This window comes from Gekko japonicus, unplaced genomic scaffold (genome assembly GCF_001447785.1).
Source record: "Gekko japonicus isolate JY-2015 unplaced genomic scaffold, Gekko_japonicus_V1.1 scaffold2413, whole genome shotgun sequence".
In the NCBI taxonomy this organism is placed as follows: domain Eukaryota; kingdom Metazoa; phylum Chordata; class Lepidosauria; order Squamata; family Gekkonidae; genus Gekko; species Gekko japonicus.
In genome coordinates, this window is record NW_015166493.1 from 150,458 (window position 1) to 164,449 (window position 13,992).

At 52.3% G+C, this 13,992-nt stretch overlaps 1 protein-coding gene across 1 annotated transcript in view; it reads right to left on the reverse strand.

Moving 5' to 3' along the window:
• PSD (pleckstrin and Sec7 domain containing) overlaps window positions 1-13,992 on the reverse strand; it is a 74,821-nt gene that overhangs the window by 26,126 nt on the left and 34,703 nt on the right. Inside the window, exon 8 of the mRNA XM_015412196.1 lies at window positions 1,809-1,852. Within this exon, the coding sequence (XP_015267682.1) occupies window positions 1,809-1,852 (44 nt within the window). The remainder of the gene's footprint in view (window positions 1-1,808; window positions 1,853-13,992) is intronic.

The window sequence follows — 13,992 nt, forward strand, 5'->3', positions numbered from 1 at the left end:
TCGGCCAGCCGGCCTACCTGCCGGCTCCAAAGACAAGGCGGCAGCGGCGGCGAAGGCGAAGCCAGTCCTCCCCCCCGCCCGCCCGGCTCAGAGGAGGAGGCGGCGGCGGCGCGGCGGCGAGGCCAGCTACAGAGCGTTCCCTGCGCATGCGCAGGGGACGCTCTGTCACTTTCGGGGGGATTTAAACATCCCCCCGAATTTTTTCCCAACTTTTTTTATTTTTGTGCACACGTGGGGACTGGGCCGTGTGCCCAAACCTCCCCCGGCCCCCCAGCTGCCCCCGGAGCGCTGATTTAGCGATCCGCACTCCGGGGGCAACTTCACTATTAGATATATAGATGTATATATATATGTATGTATGTATATCTGTTATGTGTGTGTGTATATATATATATATATTCAGTTAAGGCTATTACATTACATTACTTAGAAGCCACTAATTGTATTTTCGGCTTAACATTAAAACACATCATTGAGGATTTTGAAAAATTCACTTTTAACCCTGACACCTCTTCAAATTCCTGTAATACCTTTTTTTAACGGTGCCGTTGCAGACTCCAAACCCTTAATTGTCACCATCATATCATCTGCATACAATGTTAAAAGATTCCCATCTACTTTCCCTTTTCCTGGAACTTCAAACCCTATTATTCCTTCATTCTTTTTTAAATTAAGCACCAACGGTTCCAATGCCAAAATAAATAACATGGGGGATAGTGGGCAACCCTGTTTCGTACCACTCATTACTTGGACATACCCCTCTGCTACTCCACTAACTCCTACCATCGCCTTAGACTTAGTATATATTGCCTCAATCATATTTTGACATTTCTCCCCGAATTTATACTTTTGAAATATGGTTCTGGTACCAGTTGCTCCAAAGTGCAGTGACCCCAGGACACACAGACAGGCAGACACTGGGGCCAGACTGCCCTACAAACAGAAGCTTGTGGCATCAGAACTGGTATTTGGACCGGGCATCACTTTATGTCACCTTGCAGGGCACAGTCTCCAGAGTGTGGGGATGGGTCCTTTGGGGTGGTCCAAAGATTATTTTGGGGTGCAGCCTGGCCCCAGTGTCTGCTTGTGTGATTGTCCTAGGGGCACTGCACTTTGGAGCAGCTGGCACCGGAACCGCGCTTTGGACCAGCACACCGCATATGTCCCCTCGAAGGGGAGAGTCCTGTGAATGTGAGGGCATATGATATGTGGTGGTCCAGACCTTATTTTGGGGTTCAGAGCTTTCAAACTCACTCTCCTTAGTGTCTCTGAATGACTACACGAATAAGTAATGAATAAGGAATGAATAAGGAAGTGCGAATAAGGAACCAACTTCAGCCTCCTAGTTAAAAGAACCTTGCAGCAGATGATGGGAAAGACCTCTGCCTAAGACCGGAAGAGCCACGGCCCATCTGAGCAGACAGCACCAACTTTGACGGACCGAGGGTCTGATGCCGCCCCAGACAGCTCCACGTGTGTTCACACCACACCTCCTTTGGCCCCAGAAGACTCATAAGAAACCCCAGAGTGGTGGTTTGTTTGAGCAACAGGAACGGCACAGAAAGAATCACCTGCATCCGCCTACAGCACATTCCCATGTTAATGGAGACCGGGGGTGGGGGTGGCGGCATTGGGGGGCTTCAGTTCCCATTCTGCCCCCAGCTAGCTGTTTTGATCTCACACCGTTTTCTGGCCTGCAGAAGATTAGTTCAGGCATAGGATTCTACTGCTGCCAGCGACTGCCTTGGATCTAGCCCACCAAGGAACGCATCCAAGTGCAAAAGAGAAGGTGAAGGGGAGGTACTCACATGGCCCACTGCAGCTTCTCATTCTTGATGGAACTATACAGAGCCTGCAAAGAAAGAAAGAAAGACAGAAAGAGGAGCATCGTCAGCTGTACCAACTGATTACAAGGAGACCGCAATAATCTAGACACAACACCAGCCTCATGGAACTGACAACTGACCGACTCACTCAGGGGCAGCGGGGCGGGGCTCTTGTCCGAGAGGGAGGGTTTGTCCAGCCACTTGGGGAGGAAATGAAGACAATCGAAGATTGGATAAAACACATACCACAGGTCAGGAGGAGCACAAACCGGTCCAAACATGGCCAATGGTAGGAAGCAGAGACAAGGAGGGGGCTCCCTTTGAAAAGCAGTCACCTCGCTCACAGGGGGGGAACAAGGTGAGACCACAAACTCTGTCAAAAGCAATGATGCAAACTGACACGACAGCAAAGCAAGGAGGCATCTGAGGAGCAAACTGCCAAACGTCACGAACGCTCACTCAATACACCTGGGACAGGGACAGAGGCCAGGCGGGATGGCAAGAGGATCAAGGAGTTAAAAAATGCAGGAAGAGGGTGTGGAAATCATCGCCACGACGTTCCCTGTCCTCAGGCTGCCCTGGCAAAGACTGGGAGACCCGCCAAGCAAAGATTTAGCAGCAAGTGGCTACACCAAGTTATCGATCCGTGGGTGGGCTGGGCTGCCAACTCAGTGCCGACTCATGGAGACCCCGTGAACGAGTGGCCTCCAAAATGCCCCACGAGTGACAGCCTTGCTCAGATCTTGCAAACGGGAATCCGCCCAAGACTACTTAGGGGAATTCACCTCCTGCCACAATAAGCAGCATGCTAAAAGGACTAGAAAGTAGCCAATACAAGGGCATTCTTCAAAAAAGGAACCAGGGGAGGTGCCGGAAATTATACCTTACTGCTGTACCCGATAAAGTGGTGGAAAGCTTGACTGAGGGCAGGGTTGCTAAATACATAGAAGAACAAGCCTGGCTCAGGAAGAATCAGCATGTTTTTCGCAAATATCGCCTCACCAACCTTTCAGAATTCTTTGCGACTGTCGCACACACGCACACGCACACAATTCTCACCAAGAAAAGGAAAGAAAAAAGAATTCTTTGAGACTGCCAGGAACCATTTAATGATGCCTTCTAGCAAAATCTTTCTTGGTCCCTCATGAAAGGCCATTATGAAAGTGTGGCGATCATGGGATGAGAGGACAGGTCCTCTTGTGGATCAGGAACTCTTTAAAAAAAGGAATGCGTAGACACTGTTCACAACAGAAAGGAGAATGATTTACAAGCAATATGAAGTCAGGAGCGACCAGTGAAAGTGCCAAATCTGCAGATCATGCGGAATTATTGCAGATGGTGAAATTCAAGCAGGATTTTAAGAGAATCTATCCAAACCAGGAGAGAGAATGGCAAATGAGATTCAGCAAAAATAAGTGCAAAGCGAAGCATATCTCATTTCACAGATATGCTGAGGGGGACTCTGTCGACTAGCCAGAAAGAGATCTTGGGCACTCCCCATTTTAACCCCATGCACTCCGAAGGGGGGAAAGACAAATTCCATTTTAGGAGAGTGACTTGTCAAACATTTCTCTGCTCAGTTTGTCATGAATGCAGGGGGGAGGGAATTCCTTAGGTGGTGGTGGTGGGGAACGAGCATGGGGTGTGTGACTGCGCTTTTAGATTTTAGAGGCCGTAACTCTTCCAAAGAAGCCTTCCTCTCCCAGAGGTCCTTGAAACTTTTGGTGCCGGCTTGCCTATGTAGAGAGAATGGGACTGTCTATTTCCCAGGTGAAGGGTTAGGGTAGGAACACTGTGTCTAGGCGGGATGGGTGTAACGCACGAGTGGCCAATAGGAGGGGTTTCACCTGAATTACCTGTATCTGTGATTGTACCCGCTAAAACCTTCAGTTCTGACACGGTACCGTTATCACCTGGATCTTGCTTAATAAGCATATCACTGCCAAAGTGCTGTTGAGAATAACTTGACCAGGGGCCTGACAAAGTGCCAGAACTCTTCTCTCTTCGACCACCGCACCACACCCGTGATGGCTGGCGAAGGCGAAGAAATTTGGACAGGCACCAGTTCGGGAACCGAGTTCCCAATCACAACCCCTGACAAGACGGAAGAGAAGCCAACTGGCCCTGGACCCAAGGAGCACGCCATGACTGAAGGGTGCCAAGGCCAAACGCAACCAATGGGACGACTCGGCCTGGCTCCGGAGCACTCCAGGGAGCGAAAGCCCCGCCCGGAGCAAGAGGGGAGGTGGACCCTCCCGCCGGTTGCTGAATCACTGGGAGAAGCATCGCACATCAATCGGGTGCAAGCAGGGCCCAAAGGGGAGATGGAAGAGATCACAGATGGAATTAGATTCCCCGCGGAGCAAGAGGGAGCAAGAGGGAGAGGTCTCCGAGGAAGAGGAGGCTGAGGAAGCCCCTGGCCAGTGACCCCCTGACCAGGCTGCAGGACCCCTGCCAGGGCCCCGGCAGGACCGGGAGCCACCCCGAGATGCCCTGGAAGCGACGTTGGATGGCAGCCCTGAGAAGCTGGCATTCTTTGTAATTCAGGTGTTGAAGTTCCTGAGAGAGTGGGGGCACACCTGCACCTCCGACGAGCACCAGGTGGATTCTGTGAGGTCGCGACTATGAGAACGAGCAACAGATTGGTTTGTGGGGCTGTACAACATTGGGGCTCCTGAACTCTGCAACATGGATGCGTTCCTGCAAGCACTAAAGAGGGCAGTTCGAAGACCCAGTGGAGCTGGAGAAGGCATGTACCTGCCTCCGAGGCCTACGGCAAGGGGGCCAGTCGGTGCAAGAATACTCAGATCAAGTTTAAGACGTATGCGGCCAAGTTGCAAGGATGGCCCGACGCGTCCTACCACGCAGGGTTGAACGCCATGATCCTACAGAAGGCTCTGGCCCAAGACAACCCGCTAACACTGAGTGGCTGGAGCCAGGTGGCCTGTGAAGCCGAGACAGATGCAACCTGGTGTGGCTGTGCCCGCACAAGACCCCTGGGAGGGCCACTGGGGGCCAGAAACCATTCCGGGGTTGGGGACCAATGCCTGGGGGAGACTGTGAGCATCACATGTGCTTAGGGCTGTGCCTGAGATGTGGAGCGCCGGGGCACTTCGCTGCAAACTGCCTCGGGGGCAAGAGCCCAGAAAAGGAGTGACAAGAAGAAAGCAAAAGGAGACCAAACACCCCGGGGGAAGCGGCCCAAGACTCCTAAAGCCCTACAGGCAGGGGCAAGAGGCTCCGTGGAAGGCACCCCGTCCGGCGAGTGTGACCTGCCGCAGTTGGCAGGAAAAGGCCGGGACCCGCTGTGAAGCGCCAGCAGGTCCGAACGTCTCTGGCGCAAGACTCAGTGAGACCCTCCTCCCCTCTCCTCTGTTTGACTGTAACAATAATCAACCCTGGAGTGCACATTAGGGGCAGGGCTCTGATAGACCTGAGACGCACTCGGGACTTAATCAGCCCTGCCATGGTTACAGGATTGGGGGCGGAGGTGCACAAGTTAAAGGAGCCCGTAGTGTTTCCCCACACGGATGGGACCCCAATGAGGGGGGAGGCCTGCCAGTACCGTACAGTCCGCCTGCCGGAGGGGGTGGCCTCCCATTGGGAACGAGGTTCGTTCATAGTGAACCCATCCGCGAAATTCCCGGTGGTACTAGGCAGCCCCTGGCTCCAGGCCCACGATCTGCATGTCCAGTGGAGTGCTGGGACTTTGACTTTCTTAGACCCTCGATGCAAAGAGCATCTTTGGAACCCAGCATGGGGGTAGGAGCCCCATCCCATAGCCAAAGGCATCTGTCTGGCATAGGACCAAATGAATCTCATCCCGGCTGAGTACCAAGACTTGGCCCGGGTCTTTGAGGAAGGAGAGGTAGATGAGTTACCTCCTCACCGTAAAACTGACTGTGCCATTGAGTGAGATTTTACCGGGTCATAAAATGCCTAAAGGAAAACTTTATTCGATGAGCCCAGCTGAAAAGGAGGAGCTGCAGAGGTTCATTGACAAGAAATTAGCCCGGGGCTTCATCTGGCCAGCAGCACACTGGCCAGCAGCACACTTCTGCAGCACACTGTTTGCTGCCCCAATGCCACAAAGATGGGGGGTTAAGACTGTGCACAGACTACATTGGGCTGAATGCAGTATCCATGTCAAATGCGTACCCCCTCCCCCTCATTGCTAGCCGATGCCACGCAGGGCCGGATTTTCACCAAACTTGACTTGCGCAATGCCAACTTGTGCGATTTGCCAGTTTCTACTGCTCATTCACCCCCAGTTTCACTCAGGTCACCCTACCCCTCACCAACCTCCTGAAAATGAAGGGGAAAGCGCCCAAATGGCGGAAGGCAAGCAGTCGCTTAGTGCGGTCTCCCGAGTGCCAGCAGGTGTTTGAACGCTTAAAGACCCTGTTCACTTTGGAGCCACCCCGACAAGACTAAGCAATTTGTGGTGCAAGTGGATGCATCTGATGTCCCTATGGGGGGAGCGATCCTACAAAGGGGGGAGGTCGGGAACTTGCATCCACTGGCCTGTGTGTCTAAAACGCTTTCCAGCACGGAGAGGAATTGGGTGCTGTGGGACAAAGAAGTGGCAGCCATCAAGCTGGTGCTAACCACCCCCTGGAGGCATTGGCTGGAGGGGGCCCAAGTTCCGTCTGAAGGCTGGACCGACCACAAAAACTTGGGGGCCCTCAAAGCTCCTAGGCGCCTAAACGCAAAGCGGTTGTGGTGGGTGGGTGTTCTTCTCTAAGTTTCATTTCACCCTCAAACACATCCAGAGGAGGTAAAATTGCCTGGCTGACACCCTGTCCCGCCTTCTGCAGCACACTAGTCAACAGGAGGAGGTCGTGGACATCATGGTCACGCCCACCCAGTTGGCAGGGGCGGAGAGAACACGCAGCCAGACAAAGGGGAAGCCTCAGTCTGGGGCAGAGCCACGAACTGAGAAATTCAAGTCCGCCCTCTCTGAGGGTGACAAGGCGGAAACTGAGAAAGCGGGGGCACCCAACCATGCCCCCCTATGAGAATCCTAGAATCATAGAACATTAGAGTGGGAACTGGGACCTCGCAGGCCATCTAGTCCAGCCCCCCCTGCACTCTGCCAGAAGCATAGCCGAAAGACAGCCCTACATACCTACAACACACCCGAAAGAGGGTCAAATCCAGCCTCTGCTTGAAAACATCCAGTGAAGGAGCCTCCACCACCTCCCGAGGCAGACTGTTCCACTGCTCAACCACCCTCACAGTCAGGAGGTTTCTCCTGATATTTAGCCGGTAACGACTCCCTTGTCATTTCCAGCCACTAGATCTAGTCTTGCAATTCGTAGCAAGAGAGAACTGATCACAGGGTGCATTAACTACCACCCTAAACTCACCAGGGAGATCACTAACGTGGTGGTGCCCAAGAACTTTGCTGACCTTCCTACGAGGATCACGAGATGTGTCTTTCCCAGGGCGGCGGCAGCCACAGCAGCATCTCCTGACTGGTTGCTGGCAGCCCAGGGTGGGGTCCAGGGACCTTCCTGCCCGACACGCAGCCCCAGAAAGCGCCGGGCAGAAAAGGAGCGTGGCCCCAGTGAGTTTAGGTCCAGCAGCAGGACACCTCTTGAACTCTTCTATGGCTTTGTCTGAATTTACGCAGAATACTTCTATGCTCAAGGCAGCTTACAATAAAAACCACAGTATATTAAAAACACATTAAAAACCTTCAATGAGGGGGGGGGGAATCATATTGGAAAATGTTGTTGGATCAGGCAAATTTACATGATTCTGCACAGTTTAGTTAAGGCTTTGGGGGGGGGGTTAGAGGAATCCCTTCTTCCAATTTTCTTTGTTGCCGCTCAGGTTCATCACAGGGAAGCGGTGCGTTGAGGCAGGTGACAAGCGTTCTTGGGGGGGGGGGGGGACCCTTTTCCAACTGTCCTTTTTCTGAATCACTGAAGCCAGCCAGGTAGGAATAGATTTTAAGAGATTAGATTCTTCTTCTGGATTTTCTTTAAATCCTCTTAATTTCAGATGATGTTTCCGAATCTCTGTTTCCAGGGACAGAAGTCTGTCCTTCATATAGTGTTGTTCTTTTTGTAGTTCTTGATTTTCAGCTTGTATAGTGGATCCCAAGGTGCAAAAGCTGTTTCAGCTACAGCCCTTGTATTTTCTAAAGCCTGTGCCAGTTGATTTATTTGCTCCGTTAAAGGCTGGGAAACTTTATCGATTTTTGATGTGAATTTTTCCAACACTGAGTTCTCAAATGATCGAAGAGAGGTTTTTAAAGTAGTCTGCAGGATTTTTATCATCGCTGGCCCTTCTTGTTGCTATTTCTTTTTATGTTTATTTTCGGCGGCCATTTTGGGTTTGGCATGCTGCGCCGGCGGGGACTGCTTGCTTCCATGGTCAGCCGGCTTCACTCCTCTCCCCTCAGAGCCCAGCAACGTCCCGCAAGCTCCTCAATCAAAAATCGCTGTGGAGGTAGGCTTTTTCCTGAAAAGTTAGTCCATTAGAGGGAAGAAACGGGTAGGTAATCATGGAGCGTTAGGTTTAGGTGTCCATGCCAGTGCACTCCAACGCCACCCACCCAAATGACGGTTTCTGAGGTCAGAAGAAGACCCACCACCACCACTGGACCTTGATCGCCCCATTTCCTTGTATTTCCGTTGATATCTCTGTATTGGTTTTAACTCAGGGTCGGAAGGCAAGTTTTCACTGCAAAACCGGAGAAAAATGCAGTCCATCATTTCTGTGGGAACCCTTTTTTAAAACCAGCCGCTGATATCCAGCATATAAATAACACAGCAGGCCCCGGAAAGTGAGCCCCACTCCTTCCGGCGACGCCAGATCCGCTGAGGTGGAGCTGCCGGGGTGGCTCTCCGGTGATTCAGACGCAGAGGTTTGGCTCTCTCAAGTGAGACGTGGGCCGTGCCCAAATGCAAACACACAGGCACACACAACAGGCCTGCGTACGGCCAGAATGCTGAGGACACGAAGTCACATCCCACACAGAGCCCGCTTTAAAGTGAGACTGATGCCAAAGCAACACAGAGGTGGAAGTTGTATCATGTGGAGAAGTCCTTATCCGTTCAATGGGGTGGAGAGGAAGAAATTCAGCTGCATACAACAGTCCAGAGCCCCTTGGCACACTCTTACACCATGGGCATCGCAGGGGCCTTCATCTACAACCGCTGGATCATGGCCAGAACACCCCTTGAAGAGCAAGCAGCTGCTATGAAGGCAGGCAAATTAAAGGACTCTCTAAAACACCAATTTTTATGAAATCATCCCCACGTCTCCAGCCCTTTGTGGCTGGGGGAGCCCTTCAGAGGCCCCCACCTCCCGGCTAGAGGCTGGGACGAGCTGCCTGCTCGACACGAGAGCAAAGGTCCCCAGTGTCAAGAGCACGGTTCCCTCTCAGCTGAGTCAGTGTGAGCTAGCTCACAGTTTCTTAGCCTGCGGCTCACAGATTTTTGTCTCAGCCCAGGAAGGGAGGGCTCCAGAGCAAACTGATTTCTGCAGCAGCCAAATCGCTGGCTCACAACTTTAATGCCAGTCGCTCACAAAGTAGAATTCTTGGTCAGGAGACTCCACAGCTTAGAGGGAACCTTGGTCAAGAGCTGTCTGGGTGTAACAGAACTGAGAGAGAGGCTGCAGAGGAAGGGAGCTAAGCGGACTGGTGGGCAAAACGCCTTCCAGATGCCACATGTGGGGATCAGCTGGATCTGGAGAACGGGTCCAGCCCACTCACCACGCCAATGCGCACTTCACCACGGAGTTTGGGCTGTGCCCAGCAAGGGCCCTAGTAGTGCACCTCTTGATACTGAGGCAGCTTGTGTGTGCGTGTGCGCGCACATGTGTGTGTGTGGTTTTTTTTGGGGGGGGGAGGGTCTATAGAGAAAGGCACACCTCCGGTACCTTTCGTAGGACCAGATTTCTATTTGTAGGCATAACAGCCTAGAGATGAAGAAGGGAAAAAGGTGCTTCCGAAACCTACTGATGGATAAAGCCACTTCCCGATTGGTCTCTCTCATTCCCTTCCTCCAGCTGCGTTAACAGAGGTGCCTATTCCCCTTCGGCAGAAACCACCAGGGATCATCTGTTTGGCTGAACTCCCCCTGAGCACGGCTAGTTCTAGTGGGACCGGTTCCCTGCCGCACCTCCGGCGCGTCAACAGGGGCTCTTCAATGGCAAAGGAGCTTGTGTTTCCCCCCCCGGGGGGGGGATCTTGTGGGCTTTCTTAGGCCCAGCCTGCGGATGAGGTCCCCCTCTGCTCCTTCTGCCTTTACATTCCGAGATGAAAAGTACTGATAGGATCTCAGACAACTGCGATCTGTGTGCAACTGCTTTGGGATTTAAAAGTCAATAATACTAAAGACTGGTGCTGGAAAGGGCCGTCAAGCTGCAGCCGACTCAGGGTGGCGACCATCAGAGGTGGTTTCCCATTTGCCTGCCTCTGCGTAGCAACCCTGGACTTCCTTGGGGAGAGGGGGGGTCTCCCCTCCAAGTACTAACCAGGGCTGGCCCAGCTTGTCTTCTGTGATCTGAAAACGCTGGGTGAGCCCAGGCCACAAAGACGCACATCTGCCCGTTTCTGGAAGATGACCCTGTGATGTGCTCTTGCCATCTCCTGGTTGTCCAAGGACGCCATGGACTAAGAGCTCTGGTGCGCTGGGCCCTCGCGCAGCCAAGAGCCAAGGCCTATTTTGGGAATAGTGACAGCACACTTATCCGGTGGGAGCTGGAAGGCCAACCAGGATGGATCACAGTGGACTAGAACCTGCTAAGATCCTGTGCAGTGTGACTGGCCTAGGGTCACCCGGCGAGGTTCATGTCTGATTAGGGATCTGCACACGGGCACGTCCTCCAACTGCTGACCCGCAGCCCCTCACCAGTCGCTCTTCCTGCAGGCAGGAGCGGCCAGTGTTTCCAGCAAGCAACAGCAGCGTGATACTGACAGGGAGCAAGAAAATGGCCGCAGAGCAATGAGCAAGCTTCTCAGTTCTGCAGAATTATTCTCCAGTCTAGGAGGAGTTCAAAAAACCCAGAAGGAAAACCAAAGGGGTGGGGTGGGGTGGGGTTTAGAGAGAGGGGAGAGAGAGATCCCAGAGCCCTGTGGAAGGGAAGCACCCCCAGCAGCAGCTGAAGCAGAGGAGGGTGTTACACCAACCGCAGCAGCTGAACAGCAGCCACCTCAGAGACCAACAAGATTTCCCCGGGGGTGGGAGCTGCCCTCGTCCGCGCTGAGACCCTGCCACGAGCAAAGCAGCTGCCTCTGGCCAGATTTCAGTCTGCCTCCAAAGCAAACCTTTATTTCCCCTTTGAAAATAAACCTCCACCAAACAGCAATAATTTGGCGCTGTCCCTATTGATCCCTGGAGGCCAACGAACACCGGTCCTTCCACCAAAGTCCGTGTGTGTGTGTGTGTGGCAGGGGGGAGAAGGAATACAGAGGCGAGGAGAGGGCATCCTCTGTGGGCCTTCTTTATGGAGGATGACTTGTCGGGAACTGCCCAGATCCTCCCCCTTTGGTGCCAGCTGGAAAACACTGTCGAAAATGGCCCCTTTGCCTCGAGTGCTGGGCTGCGACTCATCACGGAAGCAGGACTTGTGAGGGAGAAAGAGGCCTAGGCTCTGGTGGGCAGCTGCTGGCGCTTCAATGGTCCGACAAGGAGGAAGTGGGGCCAGACCATGACTGAAGAAGCAGCGCAACCCACAGGGGAAGATCAACACAAAAACACATCAACAGCTGCACCAGAAAGAGCCACGACGGACAGACAGACGGACGGACGGAGCAACTCCTACGGCTTAGTCCTCTGCAGGTTTGCTCAGAAGTTAGTCCCACTGTCTTCAAGAGGTCTTACTCCCACCGAAGAACACAGAGAGCAGCACAGTCAAGTCACCCTTGTGTTGTCAGGCTAAGGAGGGTCCAGCCCTGTGTGTTGGGCAACCAGCCTCTCCGCTTTTTGCTGCCATGGGCAGGAGATGAGGTTTATTCTTCCACTGTCTCCAGGGTCTTTGGCCGTGGAAGAATAAACCTCATCTCCTGCTAAAGACCTTCCTGCTAAAACCCTCCCGGAGGGCGAGCTTCAGCCTCTGTCAGCTCACTGCTGTCCCATACACACCCGTGCCTGAAGGCCTTCCAGGTGGTTTCAGACATCTTGCTGGTATAGTTCTTGCCTACAGAAGGCAGGGTGCCTCCCCTCCCGGGAATGCTGCAGCTCCTATGCAGTGGAGCTACAGGCCTCTGCCCCGACTCCAGGTCTTCCTGCACAATCGGAAATCCGGACAGGCTAGAGAGCCGAAGGCCCCAGAAAAAAACCCCAAGAGATTCTGAAACAAAACAGAACTCCCAGGTCTCTCCTCCTCCCAGCCCCTCCCCCTCAATCTTTTCGACTGAAAAACTGGGAATTGGGGGGGGGGGCACACACTGGGGGAAGCAACACTCCCATGGAGGAGTGACGTTATTTCCGGACAAAGTTTTACTCACTCAAAAGGCCTTCTAAGTAATCTTCACTGGTTAAAGTGTCGGACTGGGGCCTGGGAAAGCCAGGTTCAGCCTCGCCTACCTCACAGCGGTGTTGTGAGACTAAAACAGAAGAGAACGAAGAAAACCTCTCCGGTTCCCTGGTGGGGATAAATGCCGGGGATAAATGAAGGAAATAAATGAATGAGTGAAACGTACTACGATGTGCATGTTCAACAAACTGTCAGGGATATGATCGTTTAAATTGACAAGTAATAGAGATGATCTGTGTATGCAACGGACTAAACTTCAACCTCCAAATTGGCTGGAAAGGCTTCACTGTGTGAGGAGTGCTTTCAAGTTCAAACAACAACCCTTCGTTTGTTTACTACAAAGTTAATGCTTTCTATTTCTGAACTGGCATTTTCCACCACTAACGTTGGGTGGGCAAAGAGAAAAATATACCTGGGTATATTTGCAACTCTGTGCAAATAAAATTAAGACTTTGCTTAAAATGTAACAAGTATGTTTTTTACTACTGATTCATTTCCTGCCTTTCAACAAGGCCCAAGATGGCTTGATGCTAACAAAGTTATCATTCAGGTGGTGTCGCCATGTTGGTCCGAAGCTGCAGAACGAAGTGTGAGTCCAGTCGGGCACCTTGAAGACCAACAAGGGTATGAGCTTTCCTGGGCAAGCACACTTCATCAGATACAGTGAAACAGAATTTCCTCAACCGTTACCAGTTACTTATGCATTTTGACTCTAACTAGCCCTTTCTGGCAACCCCCTCTCCACCTATCTGTAACGATTGAGGAAATTCTGTTTCACGGTATTTGAAGAAGAGGAGGAGATTGGATTTATACCCTCTGGCCCTTCCCTACCCAAAGGTGTCTCAGAGCGGCTCACAAACTCCTCTCCCTTCCCCTCCCCACAACAGACAGACACCCTGTGTGGTGGGCGGGGCTGAGAGAGCTCTTGACAGAAACTGCTCTTTTTCAAGGACAGCTCTTATCAGAATTATGGCTTACCCAAGGTCATCCAGCCAGGTGCAAGTGGAGGAGTGGGGAATCAAACCCGGTTCTCCCCGATTAGAGTCCGCGCACCAAACTGGCTCCCAAGAAGTGTGCTTGCACACGAAAGCTTGCACCATGAATAGAATTTTGTTGGTTTTAAAGGTGCCACTGGATTCAAACGTTGTTCTAAAGTTATTGATGATGCATTTTATGTCCTTAAAGCATTAAAACATATTTGTATTTGGTGAGACAGTATTGTATATATTTCAGGGTATTGTTCCTGGGGGGAAAGCAACGGTTCTGGCCACCACAGCTAGAAAGGGGGGGGGGGTATCCAGCATATCCCCAGGAGTGCCCGTGTCCCCCCTTCTCCCTTCCAGGAACAACTGTTGTGCTGGAGGTCTAATATTACCTTCTAATCCCCATTTTATCTTGGGGATGTTAAAGAGAAGAGGGAAATGGATCCAAATCTTTTCTGAGGCGATGCTGGTTCTACTGGCTTACAAGCTATCAGGATTCCATTCCACACACACACGCACACCCCACACAAAAAAAACCCTTGACCTCCACCATACAAGGACCAAGAGATCCCAAGGCCTTGCTGGTCAGTGGCTGACTTCCCCCCAGAGCGGATAGGAGTTCCCTGATCGCGGCGGCGGCAGCAGCAGGTGCTGTAGAAGACGGTGCCAGATTCCTCCCCCCCCCC